The 15748-nt window shown below is 47.6% G+C and overlaps 1 protein-coding gene across 14 annotated transcripts in view; it reads right to left on the bottom strand.

Moving 5' to 3' along the window:
* ARHGEF18 (Rho/Rac guanine nucleotide exchange factor 18) overlaps positions 1-15748 on the bottom strand; it is a 121822-nt gene that overhangs the window by 59171 nt on the left and 46903 nt on the right. For 13 of the 14 annotated variants that reach the window (XM_064280462.1, XM_064280465.1, XM_064280459.1 and 10 more), the window contains 2 exons: positions 13193-13295; positions 12860-13001 (listed from right to left, as the gene is read on the bottom strand). In XM_064280462.1, the coding sequence (XP_064136532.1) occupies positions 12860-13001; positions 13193-13295 (245 nt within the window). Of the gene's footprint in view, positions 1-3614; positions 3690-12859; positions 13002-13192; positions 13296-15748 lie in introns of those variants that run through there. The other variant, XM_010600837.3, reaches the window with a different exon arrangement.

Below are 15748 nucleotides of genomic sequence, written 5' to 3'. Positions count from 1 at the left end.
GTGCAGCTGCCCTGTGTGTCTGCGTGATGTCTTCCCCCAGCCCCGCTGTGGGTCTCTAGGTCGGTTCTGCTCTTTTCATAACTCAGAAGTGATCAGGTTAAGGACACATCCAACTCTCTATGACCTCCTTAACATAACAAAAGAGAACCCCTAATTTCCATACAGGGTCATACTGACAGCAGGGGTTAGGATTCCAACACATATTTTGGGGGGCAGAACTCAATGCGCAGCATAAGGGAGTGCTGGGCACACTAATCCCCGCTGTGGACAACTTGCAGATTACTTTCTAATTTCAATTTACTTCTTTCCAATGAAAAGAGCCCTGGCTGCACTGTGGTTAAGCACGTGGCTGTTAACCAGAAGGATGACAGTTAGAACCTACCAGCTGCTCCAAGGGAGAAAGACCTGGCAATCTGCTCTCATAAAGATTACAGCCTTGGAAACCCTATGGGCAGTTCTACTCCATCCTATAGAGTCAAAATCAACTTGATGCACACAACAACTTTCCAGTGGTCAACAAATGGGAGTTAAATATAAACTGTGCCTAGGTCCCTGGGTGGCACAAATGGCCTGTGCCCAATTACCAACCATAAAGGTTGGAGGTTCGAACCCACCCAGTCCTACCAGGGAAGAAAGGTCTGACGATCTTCTGTAAAAATTACAGCCAAGAAAAACTTACGGAGCAGTTCTATTTCGTAAGGCTTGGGGCTGACACGAGTCGGAACTCACTCGACGGCAATGGGTTTTTTTGGTAAAAACTGCGCATAAGCAGATATATTCCTGTGTGCAGAGCTAAGCTGGGTTACTGTCAAGTAATTTGATGTGCTCCTTCCCTCCCTCCACCCTATGCTCAGAATGCTGAACGCCAACACTGCTGGTACCAAAAGCCACTTGCTCAGACCGGTCTCCCTTTGACTTTCCTCCTGAAACCCACTGAGGAGAACGCCAGGCTGATAAAATGCTCTGCAACTGGACATGGGTGGTAGATGCGCAACTCTGCGAATTCACTCCAAACTGGTGAACTGCACACTTTAAAAGGGTGACTTTTACGATATTTGACATATCTCAATAAAACTGTTGTTAAAAGAAAAAGATATGAGTTTAAAATGTAACCACCCAGAATGTGTTAAAAGTATACTTTTAGATAGTTAAGCCTTTTTAATATTCTTTTCAAGCTATGATCATAAATCAGTGTGGGTATTCACTACTTTGGACGTAACCCACTGCAGTTAAAACTGTACTCAATTAAAACTATGTATCTATACTCAGTTACAACTATGTATCCATCTATAGGAGTCCTGGGTGGTGCCAACAGTTAATGAGCTGGGGCTGCAAACCAAGAGGTTGAAGTTCCAGTCCAACCTAGAGGCATCTCGGCAGAAAGCCTGGTGATCTACTTCTGAAAAAGGCCACTGAAAACCCTCTAGAGCACAACCCTACTCTGACACACATGGGGCCGCCATGCAGAAATCGACTCCACAACAACTGATTTTTATCTATCTATGGACAAAAGCAGAGGAGGCAAGCAAGTGGGGATTTAGTTGACACCCAACATAATCTCAACGACAACAAAATGAGCACAGCTGGAGATGGCATTATTTTAACCCGTCTCCTCCCCCGCCCTCAGCCAGCCACATTCCTCCTCCGAAAAAATTCCTGCAGGCGGCTGCAGAGCCCTGACTTGGATTGTTTTGCACCTGGAGAGAGGGCTTTCAAAACACAGCAGCACTTCCCCACGTTCAGGAGAAGAAATGCAAGTAACAAAGAAACAAAGGTTGAGCTTCATAAAGGTCTCTGGGCTTTCACTAATTTAAGAGAGTCTGAGATCAGTATGTTTCAAAAGTCAGGGATGGAGTTTGCAGAAAGGAAAACCTAACACACCATGAGTGAGGGCGAAGGAAGGAGACCTTGGCATAAGGGTCAGAACTATGCCAAACATGTGGTAGGTAAACACCCAGGGAGGCACACTGGTGACCACAGCCCTAGTCCAGTAGGCTGGTGACAACCAAGGACAATGGCCTTACAGCCATAATTGCTACTGTGCGACACAAAAATTCTACCTCAGATTTTGCCAGAAATGACTTATGTGCCACCTTGACTTTCAAGGGGGGAAGAGGACATTCTCAAGTCCACCAAAAAAAAAAAGAACCTCGTCACCATTTCTTTTACATGTGCCATTTAAAAATGAAATAAGCTCTACCAAAAACCAAAAAAAAAACAAACCCTATAGGAGCGAGCAGAACTGCCCCACAGAGTTTCCAAGGAGCTCCTGCGGATTTGAACTGCCGACCTGCTGGTTAGCAGCTGTAGCACTTAACCACTACACTACCAGGGCTTCCTCAAGCTCTACCAAACCCAAAGAAATTATGTTTACAAAAATTAAATGTATTATGTCTTCAGGCTGTATGCATTTATTTGATCTAGGCCGAATACCTTCAACTTTCTTCTCAAAAGGGGTTGGCCCACAGAAATAGCAAGCTATTGATAAAGTGCATTAAGTGTAAACTCTGACCAGTCCAAACAACAATGACGCTCACATTTTTCCAGACTCTCTATGACTTGGAATGTCAACCTGAAAATACAAGCCCGGGCGCGTGCAAATATACACGGAACATAGGACATTCATTGACTAGTCAGCATATGCCTGGCACCCTGCTGTGAGCCTTTCTCCAACGATCTCATCAAGCCCCCCTCCAACCAGTCCTTATTCCCACTTTACAGATGGGCAGACTGAGACTTAGCAAGGCTACATGGCTAATATGCGGTGCAATTAGGACCAGAACCCAGATCTGATTTGATGCTCAGGCCTGTGCTCTTGGCCTTTCTCCAGAGACTCCGGGATTATCATTCACCCAGATACCCCAGATCACCCCAAATCACCCTTGGCCATCAGGCTTTTCATACTGTCCCGCACTCCCCCTGGTCAACAAGAAGAGAAGGGCCCTTCAAAGCCCCTGGCTGGAGTTCCAAGCTCCCCAAGTGAAGGAAAAGGGAAAAACTGCGTCGTTGCCTTCCGTGGCAAAACTTCAAGAAACTTTTTACCCTCTGGCAGCCATCTCTTCTACGATCTCAACTGAGCAAAGGATCAAGATAAGGGGAAGGCAGCTACAACAGAACCACGCAAGGTGCGCCTCCTTCCTAGCCGCAACGAAAGCAGCACCGCGCCATTCAGATTCTCATAGAAGATACTGCAAAGTGGTGCAAAGGAGACCCAAACAAAGCACACGCTCTTGGTACGGTGTTGCTACCCAGACGGCACGGGCAGGCGGGACGTCTGCTCCCGAGTGTCACTGCTGTCACGACACCCTGCCCCTGCCCCGGGCGCTCCTTAACCCGGAGCCGAGGCTGGAGCCCGGTGACCTTTCTCTCCTGGAGGAGGGGGCTGTGCCGCCCAATGGCGGGGGCTCGGACGGGCCCCGCGGGCACCGCCTCCGCCTCCGCCTCCGCCGCCTGCACTTACCCGGCCGCCTGAGCTGCAGCCCCTGCCCGCCCGCGCGGAGGAGCCCACCGGGGCCGGAGGGAGGCCCGAGGCAGCCCGGGGGTCCCGCTTCCTCCCGGGTACCGAGGCCCCCCTCTCGGCCCGTTCTCCTCTCGGGCCTGCCCCGCCGACTCACCTCGGGCCGGTCCCCGCAGGCCACTCGCCGTCCCCTCTCGCCGCCGAAGTCGCCCGGCCTCCCCGCGCCCACCGCCGCCCCCAGCGCGGAGCCGGAAGCGGGAAGCCGCGCGGCTCAAAATGCGCAGGCGCGGCCCCGCCCACGTAGGCGGAGCAGGGGGTGTGGCCTGGAGGGATGGGTTTCTGGGGGCGGGGCCTCGAGTGGGCGGCCCCAGAACCTCGGACTTTGCTTCAGGCTGAAGCCGGAGAATTGGGGGCCGGGCGTCTGCCCGCTGCAGGGGAGAAACAAGAGATAGAGGGGAGTTTTTTTGGCGGGGGCCTCTGAGGGAGCATCAGTGGGATTGCGGGACGTCTTGGGACGTCAGCGGGCTCCTGCGGAAATCAGCGGGCTTGAGGGCACTTGGGAAGGGAGGGTCGGCGGGCGAGGGGTGGGATGCCTGGGAAGGGGCCAGCGGGGCTGTGAGCGCCCAAGGTGGGCGAATCAGCGGGGTCCCCCAGCGGCAGGGCTGGGGCCTGGGAGGCAGCGCAGACTACATTAAGGAGCTCTGAGAAAAACAAGTCATAGATCTCTCAGGCGGTCCCAGACACCCCAGCAGAGGTACCATCAGATACCTCCAAACACATACCAAACACCCACGGAGATGCCATCAAATACTTTAAAACTAACATTCAGAATCTGAAAAACATGCAACATACCCTAAAAGTACCAGACACCTCCACCAAATGTCCCCAAACAGACTTCCAGGCACCCAGAAACATATAAAAAATTCTACATTGGGGCTTCCAGATACCACAAAACACACACCAGACCGTTCAATACAGGCCCCATCTGATACCTCCAAACAAATTCCGGAACTCTAGATAACCCCCACACCAGCGCTATTATTAGACACCTGTAGACATACCAGTTCCCTGACACAAATGGTTAAGTGCTTGACAATTAACCCAAAGGTTTAACAGTTCAAACCCACCCAGAGGGGCCTTGGAAGAAAGACCTGGCAATTCACTTCTGAAAGATCACAGTCCTTGAAAACCCTGTGGAGCATTTCTACTCCGACACACCTACATGGGGCTCACCATGAGTCGAAATCGACTTAACAGCAGCTGGTGTGGTTTTTTGGTTTGATGGACGTGCCAGTCTTTCCCCAGGGCCAGCACCCCTCAGATGCTGCCAGACATCCCAGTCCTGAGGCTGCGTGTACACTTGGTCAGTGACCAGGGATGAGCCAAGCAGCTCTCACCCTAGGTCTGGGCAGGTCACCCAGGCCAAGAGGATCTCCTCAAACCCAAATCACTTCAAAACAGGCCTGTGATGGAAAATTTGGTAATGGGTATTGGTGATGGGAAGGAACCCTGGTGGCAAAACGGTTAAGTGCTAACCGGAGGGTGGGTGGTTTGAACCCACCCGGTGGTTCTGTGGGAGAAAGACCTGGCAATCTGCTCCCATAAAGATCACAGCCTAGAAAACCCTATGGGGCAGTGCTACTCTGCCCTATGGAATTGTTTTGAGTCAGAATTGACTTGACAGCACACAACAACAACAATTGGTGATAGTTACACAACATGATTAATGCAACTGGTGTCACTAAATTGTACACATGAAAAATGTTAAAACACACACACACACATACACACGTGCGGCCGAGAACCCTCAGTCCAAAAGCTGGGGGTGGTGCCCTGAAACGTGCTATGTTCACTAGCATGCCGGTAAGTGATCTGCCTTCAGCCGAAATCCAGTCTTCACGGTCAAGAGAGGGAGAATGTTCAGGAAATCCAAGGTTCTAGAAGTGCAGGGACACACTTCATTGGCCACCCTACCCCAACTGAGGTCAGAGGAACCGACACAGGTACTTCTGAGGCCTCAATTGATCGGTGAATGTTTATTCTGTGCTTCGCTATGGCTTTTGGACTTTATTCCAAAGGCAGCCAGGAGCCATTGGAGATGTTAAGCAGAAAGAATGGCACAATAAAGTTTGCATTGAAATGCAATGAAAGACTCACTCTGGCACCAGCATGAAGAGTAGATTATTGGCAAGGCTGCTGGATACCAGTGAGGAGGCCCCTGAGAGAGGCTGGTGCTGGAGAGAGTGGTGGGGATAGAGAGAACAGCAGGCATTCAAGAGAAGTCTTAGGAGACACGGTCAGATGGTTGACTTATTGCTACAGCCACCTAGGTTATAGAAACCTCCAGGTTGACACTAAACCAAGAAAAACCAAACTTGTTGCAATCGAGTTGATTCCGACTCATGGTGACTGCATGTGTGTCAGAGTGGAACTGCCCCACAATGTTTTCTTGGCTGTAATCTCTACCAGTCGTCTGTCAGTTTATTGCACTGTGGTTGCTTGCACGTTGCTGTGATGCTGGCTTGTTATGTTGCTATGGACAGCAGTGTCACCCACGGGGGGCAGGTTTCAGCAGAGCTTCCAGACTAAGACAGCCTAGGAAGAAGGACCTGGTGATCTACTTCTGAAAAAATTGGCCTGTGAAAACCTTGTGAGTAGCAGCAGAACATCGTCTGATATAGTGCTGGAAGATGAGCCCAGAGGGTTGGAAGGCAACTGGGGAACTGCTGCCCCCACAAAGAAGAGTCGACCTTGATGATATGGTTGGAGTCAAGCTTTTAGGACCTTCATTTGCTCATGTGGCACAACTCAAAATGAGAAGAAGCAGCTGCAAACATCCATTAATAATCGGAATGTAGGATGTACGAAGTATGAATCTTGGAAAATTGGATATAGAAAAAAATGAAATGGAATGCTTCAAGATAGATATTCTAGCTGTTAAAACAAAAAACCAAACTCATAGCAACCCTATAGGACAGAGTAGAACTGCCCTACAGGGTTTCGAAGGAGCGCCTATGGATTCTAAGTGCCAACCTTTTGGTTAGGAGCCATAGCTGTTAACCACTACTCCACCAGGCTTTCCGTATTAGTGAGCTGAAATAGACTGGTGTCATGGATTGAACTGTGTCCCCCCAAAATATGTGTCAACTCGGTTAGGCCCCGATTCCCAGTATTGTGTGGTTGTCCTCCATTTTGTGATTTTCCTATGCGTTATAAATCATAATCTCTGCCTGTGGTTAAAGAGGATTAGGGTGGGATGTAACACCCTTGCTCAGGTCACATCCCTGATCCAATATAAAGGGAGTTTCCCTGGCGTGTGGCCTGCACCACCTTTTATCTTACAAGAGATAAAAGGAAAGGGAAGCAAGCAGAGAGTTGGGGACCTCATGCTACCAAGAAACCAGTGCCAGGAGCAGAGTACATCCTTTGGACCCTGGATTCCTGCGTGGAGAATCTCCTAGTCCAGGAGAAGATTCAGTGCAAGGATGTTCCCCCAGAGCCGACAGAGAAAACCCTCCCCTGGAGCTGATGCCCTGAATTTGGACTTCTAGCCTACTAGACTGTGAGAGAATAAATTTCTCTTTGTTGAAGCTATCTGCTTGTGGTATTTCTGTTATAGTAGCATTAGATAACTAAGACAACTGGTACTGGCCATTTTTAATTATATGGTCTACTATGCTGGAAATGACAAATTGAAGAGAAATGGCATCACATTCATAGTCAAAAAGAGCATTTCAAGATCTATCTTGAAATACAACACTGTCAGTGATAGGATAATATCCATACGTCTACAAGGAAGACAAGTCAATACGACTATTATTCAAATTTACCCACAAACCACTAGTGCCAAAGATGCAGAAATCGAAGACTTTTTTTTTACCAATTTCTGCAGTTTGAAACTGATCAAACATGCAATCAGGCTGCACTGATAATTACTGGTGATTGGAATGTGAAAGTTGGGAACAAAGAGGAAGGATCAGTAGTTGGAAAATATGACCTTGGTGATAGAAACGACGTGGGAGATCACATGATAGAACTATGCAAGACCTATTCATTGGAAATACCTTTTTTCAGCAACATAAACAGTGACTATACATGTGGACCTCGCCGAATGGAACACACAGGAATCAAGTCAACTACATCTGTGGAGAGAGACGATGGAGAAGCTCAATATCATCAGTGAGAACAAGGCCAGGGGCCTACTGCCGAACAGACCACCAATTGCTCATATGCAAGTTCAATCGACGCTGAAGGAAATTAAACAAGTCCACAAGAGCCAAGGTATGACCTTGAGTATATCCCACCTGAATTTAGAGACCATCTCAACAATAGATTTGACTCCTTGAACACTAATGACCGAAGACACCAGGTGAGTTGTGGAATAACATCAAGGACATGGTATATGAAGAAAGCAAGAGGTCATTAAAAAGACAGGAAAGAAAGACCAAAATGGGTGTCAGAAGAGACTCTGAAACTTGCCCTTGAACATAGAGCAGCTAAAGTGAATGGAAGAAATGATGAAGTAAAGGAGCCGAACAGAAGATTTCAAAGGGAGGCTTGAGAGGATAAAGTAAAGCATTATAATGAAATGTGCAAAAACCCGGAGTTAGAAAACCAAAAGGGAAGAACATGCTCAGCATTTCTCAACCCGAAAGAACTAAGAAAAAATTCAAGCCTCAAGGTGCAACGTTGAAGGATTCTATGGGCAAAATATTGAACGACACAGGAAGCATCAAAAGAAGATGGAAGGAATACACAAAGTCACTGTATCAAAAGGAATGGGTTGACATTCAACCATTTCCGCAGGTAGCATATGATCAAGAACTGATGGTACTGAAGGAAGAAAGTCCAAGCTGCACTGAAGGCATTGGTGAAAAACAAGCCTCCAGGAATTGACAGAATACCAACTGAGATGTTTCAACAAATGGATGTAATGCCGGAAGCGCTCACTTGTCTATGCCAAGAAATTTGGAAGACAGCTGCCAGGCCAACCAGCTGAAAGAGATCCATATATGTGCCATTCCAAAGAAAGATGATCCAACGGAGCTGACCACCAGGTCTTTTCTTCCACAGAGCCAGTGGTGGGTTTGAACCACTGACCTTTAGATCAACAGCCCAGGGCTTAGCCATTAGGCCACCAGGGCTCCTTCCATCGACATTAACCCGTTGCCTTGGAGTCAATTCTGACTCATAGTGACCCTGTAGGACAGAATAGAACCGCCCCAGATTTCAAGGCTATAATCTTTATGGAAGAGACTGTCACATCTTTCTTCTCAGGAGCGGCTGGTAGGTTCTAACTGCCAACCTTTTGGTTAGCAGCCAAGTGCTTAACCACTGCACCACCAGGGCACATTCCATCGTGTGGATAATTCCCTGTCCTGGTGGGATCCTGTACATTGTAGGATGTTTAGTAGCATCCCTGGCCTCAACCTCCAGTCTTGACAACCAAAAATGTCTCCAAAACCAAACCCATTGCCATTGAGTGGATACCAACTCATAGTGACCCTATAGGACAGAGTAGAACTGCCCCATGCGGTTTCCAAGGAGCAGGGGATGGATTCGAACTGCCGACCTTTTTGGTTAGCAGCCGAGCTCTTTACCACTGTGCCACCAGAGCTTCAAAAATGTCTCCAGACATTGCCAAATGTCCCCTGGGGGTCAAAATGACGCTGGGTTGAGAATCACTGGTCTATGAGACACCCAGACACTCCTAGGTACTGAGTGAGGGCTTCCTGGAGGAGGTGGGCCTGAGCTTTGTCTTAAAGGGTGAGTAAGAGTTAGGTGTCAGAGGGGGTTGCAGCAACAGCGCTGAGTGAGCAAGCACGGGTGATGTGCACAGAAACCACGGAACTTCAGGGTGGCTGGGCTGTAGAACCTGGGGTGGCTGAGTTCAGGGAGAGGAAGAGGAAGGTGAAGGGCCTCAAAGGTCAAGGCCAGGAACAAGACTGTCTGGAATGGTGCTCCTGTCAGCTGGGCAGGTCTCTAAGAAATCGTCTTGGCTTTACCGTGGAGACCTACCTTCTATAAGTGCTTTGAGTGTGACTCATTCTCTGTTCAGTTTAACTTAGCATAGGGGCTGTTTCCTCTATGCTACAGACAGCAATGTCTGCCTTTGAATACTTGCAATGACAGGTAAGCCTGTGACGAGTTCTACCTGGCGGGTACCTGCTCACTCACAGCCCTTCTGATCCCTTGTGCCTCCTGGGACCAGTGGAGGAGGGGGCCCGAAGCCAGTGCACTATGATTTATTTATTTAATTATTGTACTTTAGATGAAGGTTTCCAGAACAAACTAGCTTCTCATTAAACAACTAAGTACACATATTGTTTTGTGACATTGGTTACTAACCCCACAACATGTCAACACTCTCCCCTTCTTGACACTGGGTTTCCCATTACCAGCTTATCTGTCCCCTCCTGCCTTCCCGTCCTTGCCCCTAGGCTGGTGTGCCCCTTTAATCTCGTTTTGTTTTATGGGCCTGTCTAATCTTTGGCTGAAAGGTGAACCTCAGGAGTGACTTCATTACTGAGCTGAGAGGGTGTCCAGGGGCCATACTCTCGGGGCTTCTCCAGCCTGTATCAGGCCAGTAAGTCTGATCTTTTTTGGTGAGTTAGAATTTTGTTCTACCTTTTTCTTCGGCTCTGTCTAGGACCCTCTATTGTGATCCCTGTCAGAGCAGTCAGAGGTGGTAGCCAGGCACCATCTAGTTGAGTACTGATAGTGACTTAGATGCTGGCTGTGCCTCTTACTGGTTGAGTGTCCTTGGACAACAACAATAAATAATGATGATGATGATGATGATGATAGAAGCTACACTTGCTTGTATATTCCAGGCACCATGCTATGTGTCACCCACATCATTTGTTTTGCACAGATTCAAACATTCCTTGATCTCAAAAGGTTTTCCTGAAAATCCAATGAGACCCCCATGAGAGGGAACTCCATTCCCGCCACCTTGATAGCGGGCTAGCCTTAGTGACTCGTTTCTAAAGAATAAAGTACGAAAGGGGACATAGTAACTTTACGGAGAAGGAACCTAGCAGACACCACCTTAGCTAAGTGATGAAAGTGAACCTCACAGTAATAAACCAAGTGGATAGCATCAAAAAACCCCAAAACCACACCCATTGCTCCCGAGTCAATTCCTATTCGTGTGTTACAGAGTAGAACTGTTCCATAGGGTTTTCTTGGCTGTAATCCTTACGGAAGCAGTTCCCCAGGTCTGTCTTCCACGGAGCCACTGGGCATGTTCTCGAACCACCAACCTTTAGGTTGCAGTTGATCGAAAATCTCTTGCACTACTCAGGCTCCTAATATACATACAATGGAATATTACTCGGCCATAAAGAGAAATTAAGTTCCGACACGTGGATGAACCTTGAAAACATTGTGCTGAGTGCAATAAGTCAATCACAAAAGGACAACTATTGTATGATCCCACTTATATGCAATACCTAGAATAGGCAATGTGTAGAGATTATAGTAACGGTGGTTACCAGGGTGGGAGGGAGGGGGAAAAGGCAAGTCGTTGCTTAGGAAGCACTGAGTTTCTGTTTATGGTGATGGAAAATTTGGCAATGGGTATTGGTGATGGTTGCACAATGTAATTGGTGTCACTAAACTGTACCCGTGAAAGGTTTTGAATTGGCAAATGTTGTCTTTATAGGTCCCTGGGTCAAATCCACCAGCCGCTTCTTGGAAACCCTATGAGGGAAGTTCTACTCTGTCCTACAGGGTCACTATGAGTTGGAATCAACTCGATGGTCGTGGGTTTTTTTTGGTTTGGGTAGTGCAGATGTTTTGCGTTTGACTGTTAACCTAAAGGTCGGGTGTTTGAACCCGCCCAGTGGCTTGGTGATCTGCTTTCGTAAAGATTATAGCCAAGAAAACCCACTGGAGCACAGGTCTACTCTGTAACACATGGGGTCACGAGTCAGGAATCGAAGCAACAGTAACGGGTTTTTGTTTCTGGTGTTATATATACATACATATATATATATAACACACACATATATACTTGTTGTTGTTGGTAGGTGCCATTGAGCTGGTTCCGGTTCATAGTGACCCTATGTACAACAGAACGAAACACTGCCCGGTCCTGCGCCATCCTCAAAATTGTTGCTATGCTTCAGCCCATTATTGCAGCCACTGTGTCAATCCACCTCATTGAGGGTCTTCCCCTTTTCCTCTGACCCTGTACTCTGACAAGCACGATGTCCTTCTCCAGGGACTGATCCCTCCTGACAACATGTCCAAAGTATGTAAGACACAGCCTCGCCATCCTTGCTTCTCAGGAGCATTCTGGTTGTAATTATTCCAAGACAGATTTTTTCATGGTATATTCAATATTCCTCGCCAACACTGCAATTCAAAGGCATCAATTCTTCTTTGGTCTTCCTTATTCATTGTCCAGTTTTGCATGCATATGAGGTGATTGAAAACACCATGGCTTGGGTCAGGTGCACCTTAGTCCTTAAGGTGACATCTTTGCTTTTCAACACTTTGAAGAGGTCTCTTGAAGCCGATTTGCCCAATGCAATGCGTCTTTTGATTTCTTGACTGCTGCTTCCATGGCTGTTGATTGCGGATCCAAGTAAAATAAAATCTTTGACAACCTCAATCTTTTCTCCATTTATCATAATGTTGCTTATTGGTCCAGTTGTGAGGATTTTTGTTGTCTTTATGTTGACGTGTAATCCATACTGAAGGCTGTGGTCTTTGATCTTCATCAGTAAGTGCTTCAAGTCCTCTTCACTTTCAGCAAGCAAGGTTGTGTCATCTGCGTAATGCAGGTTATTAATGAGTCTTCTTCCAATCCTGATGCCCCGTTCTTCTTTGTATAGTCCAGTTTCTTGGATTATTTTCTCAGCAGACAGATTGAATAGGTATGGTGAAAGAAGACAACCCTGATGCACACCTTTCCTGACTTTAAACCGTGCAGTGTCCCCTTGTTCTGTTCGAATGACTGCCTTTTGATCTATGTACAGATTCCTCAAGAGCACAGTTAAGTGTTCTGGAATTCCCATTCTCCCCAGTGTTATTCATAAGTTTTTAGGAAAGCCTGGCGGTGTAGTGGTTAAGAGCTACGATGGCTACTAACCAAAGGTGAGTAGTTCGAATCCACCAGGCGTTCCTTGGAAACCTTATGGGGCAGTTCTACTCTGTCCTGTAGGGTTGCTGTGAGTTGGAATCAACTTAACGGCAATGGGTTACACATATACATATGTGTATATACGTGTATATATATATATATATGCTTACACACACATATATATAAATACATACATATACGCACGCAGATATATGCATATATACATACATGTACACACACATATATACATATATATACTATTTACAACAATTAAAAAAAAAGGACCCGGATGAACAGGCCACAGGACTTACCGGATCTCAGGAACGGTTTACCACACAGGGGGCAGCTGAAGTGGCCACAGAAAGTTCCTGGAACCAGCTGGTGCCCGTCGACACACTCCCGCCTCTCTCGAGCATCCTGACCCTTGTCCTTCTGATGGGCTGGGTTCTTACCCTGTGTGTGTCAGGGGGAGGTGGCCTTAGAAGGGTCTGCTCCGTGGGCAGCAGGGGTCAGGCCCAGGAATGCTCTGAGCACTCAGCACCCTTCTGAGTGGGAAGGCAGAGGGGGTGCCACAGGAAAAGTGGGTGGTGTTGTAGTGGAGGGGTGTAACCCGATGGTCCCTCCACCCCACCCGATCCCCTGACCTTCTCCTTCTGCCTCGTGACCCGGCTTCGGAGCAAGCTCAGTCTGCGTCTCACTCCAGCACCCCTGTCGCTTTGCTCTGTCCTGCCTCCTCCATCCTCGCTCCTAAGGGGCAGGAAGATGGATGAGGAGGGAGGCACAGGCCCAGAAACCATTCTGAGCCAGCCCTGGGGGTCGCTTCTGGAATCCACCTGGAACCCATCTCCCTGAGCCCAACTGTCCTGCTTTACTCCTTCCTCCATCCTTGACTTCCTCCTCCCTGCCCCTCCCTCTTCCCCCGACCCAGCCCTCACTCATTCACTCAACAAACATTTACGAATATTTGCAAAGATCTGGGGAAACTGCAGGGACGGGGTTTGCAGAGGTGAAGGCAATAAAGCCTTGAGGTTCCTCAAGGGCCCCAGGCTGGAAATCTTGGCTCTGGCTACCTCTGACCATTTCCTCTGATCACTCCCCCGCCACAAATATACCAGTCTGACTCCAACTCATGGCAACTCCATGTGTGTCAGAGTAGAACTGTGCTCCATTGGGTTTTTAGTTGCTGTGTTTTCAGAAGTAGATTGCCAGGCCTTTCTTCTGCGGGCACCTTTGGGTGGATTTGAACCACCAACCTTTCAGTTAGTTCACTCCACGCAGGGACTGCCCCCAAATCTAAACCAAAAAACCAAACTGGTTGCTGTCAAGTGGATTCTGATTCCCGGCGACCCCATGTGTGCAGAATAGAACTGTGCTCCACAGGGTTTTCAATGGCTGTGAACTTTCGTAAACAGATCACCAGGCCTTTCTTCCAAGGCACTCTAGGTGGATTTGAACTTCCAACATTTCTGTTAGCGCTGAGTACATTAACCATTTTCACTACTCAGGGACTCCCTTCTGCCCCACTCCATATCTAGCTGGCTCTTAAATCCTGTCCATTCTTCTTTCGGAATAGTTCTCATACCCCACGCCTCCCTCCATCCCCGACCACTGTCCCTCCTCCTGGAATAACCCTTATGTCCTCATTTAAGAAATATTTATTAAGTCAATGTCTTGGTCATCTAATGCTGCTATAACAGAAATACCACAAGTGGGTGGCTTTAACAAACAGAAATGTATTCTTTCACAGTCTAGTAGGCTAGAAGTCCAAATTCAGGGTGTCAGCTCTAGGGAAATGCTTTCTCTCTCTGTCAGCTCTGGAGGAAGGTCCTTGTCAACAATCTTCACCTGTTTGTGGAGCGTCTCAGTGCAGGGAACCCGGGTCCAAAGGACGTGCTATTCTCCTGGCTCTTGTATCTTGGTGGTATGAAGTCCTCCTGTTTCTCTGCTCGCTTCTCTTTTATATTTCAAGAGATGGATTTAAGACACAATCTAATCTTGTAAACTGAGTTCTACCTCACTAACGTAACTGCTGCTAATCCTACCTCATTAACATCTTACAGACAGGGTTTACAACACATAGGAAAATCACACCAGCTGACAAAATGGTGGACGATCACACAATACTGGGAATCATGGACTATTCAAGTTTGACACACATTTTGGGGGGACACAATTCAATCTCTAATAGTCAGTGACAAACACTCCGAGTATGGTCCAGTCTTGGCAGAGTCTATTCCCTGAAGGGGGTCTCCATTGGCCAGCTGTCCCTTGAACCCCCGCCAGCCCTGTTGGTCCACCCTATTATCGATCACAAGTAAGCTGGTTATGTCTGTAAGGGATAAAACCATGCTCCTTCGATTTGCCCAGGTGATCTGGTCTCTGCTAACCCCTCGTATTGATTGTATTGTATCCCCTAAAAATAGGTGTTGTAAATCCTAACCCCTATATCTGTGGTTTGGGGCCCTGGTGGTGAAGCGGTTAAGCATTTGGCTGCTAACCAAATTGTCAGCAGTTTGAATCCATCAGCCGGTGCTTGGAAACCCTCTGGGGCAGTTCTACTCTGTCCTATAGGCTCGCTATGAGTTGGAATCCACTTGACGGCAATTGAGTTTAATTTTTGTTTTTATACCTATGATTATAATCCCATTTGGGAAAGGGGTTTCTTTGCTATGTTAATGAGGCAGTATTAGTGTAGGGTGAGTCTTGAGTCAATCTCTTTTGAGATATAAAAGGAGCAGATTAAGTAAGCAAGGATGGGTGAAGATAGATGCCATGAGACATGAAGATCACCAAGGAGGCAAAGAATAAGGACCTTCTCCCAGAGCCAGCAGAGAAAGAAAGCCTTCCCCTAGAGCCGGCTCCCTGAAATTCAGACTGCTAGCCTTCTAAACTGTGAGAAAAAGAAACTTCTGTTCGTTAAAGCCACCCACTTGTGGTATTTCTGTTATGTTGTTGTTGTTAGGTGCCATCGAGTGAGTTCCGACTGACAGCGACCTTTGGAAACCATAGAACGAAACACTGCCCAGTCCTGAGCCATCCTCACAATCATTGTTATGCTTGAGCCCATTGTAGCAGTCACTGTGTCAATCCATCTCATTGAGGGTCTTCCTTTTTCCCCTGACCCTGTACTTTGCCAAGCATGATGTCCTTCTCCAGGGACTGATCCCTCCTGACAACACGTCCAAAGTGTGTAAGACGCA

This window comes from Loxodonta africana, chromosome 3 (assembly GCF_030014295.1).
Source record: "Loxodonta africana isolate mLoxAfr1 chromosome 3, mLoxAfr1.hap2, whole genome shotgun sequence".
Lineage (NCBI taxonomy): Eukaryota > Metazoa > Chordata > Mammalia > Proboscidea > Elephantidae > Loxodonta > Loxodonta africana.
This window is presented reverse-complemented; position numbering and strand designations above follow the sequence as displayed.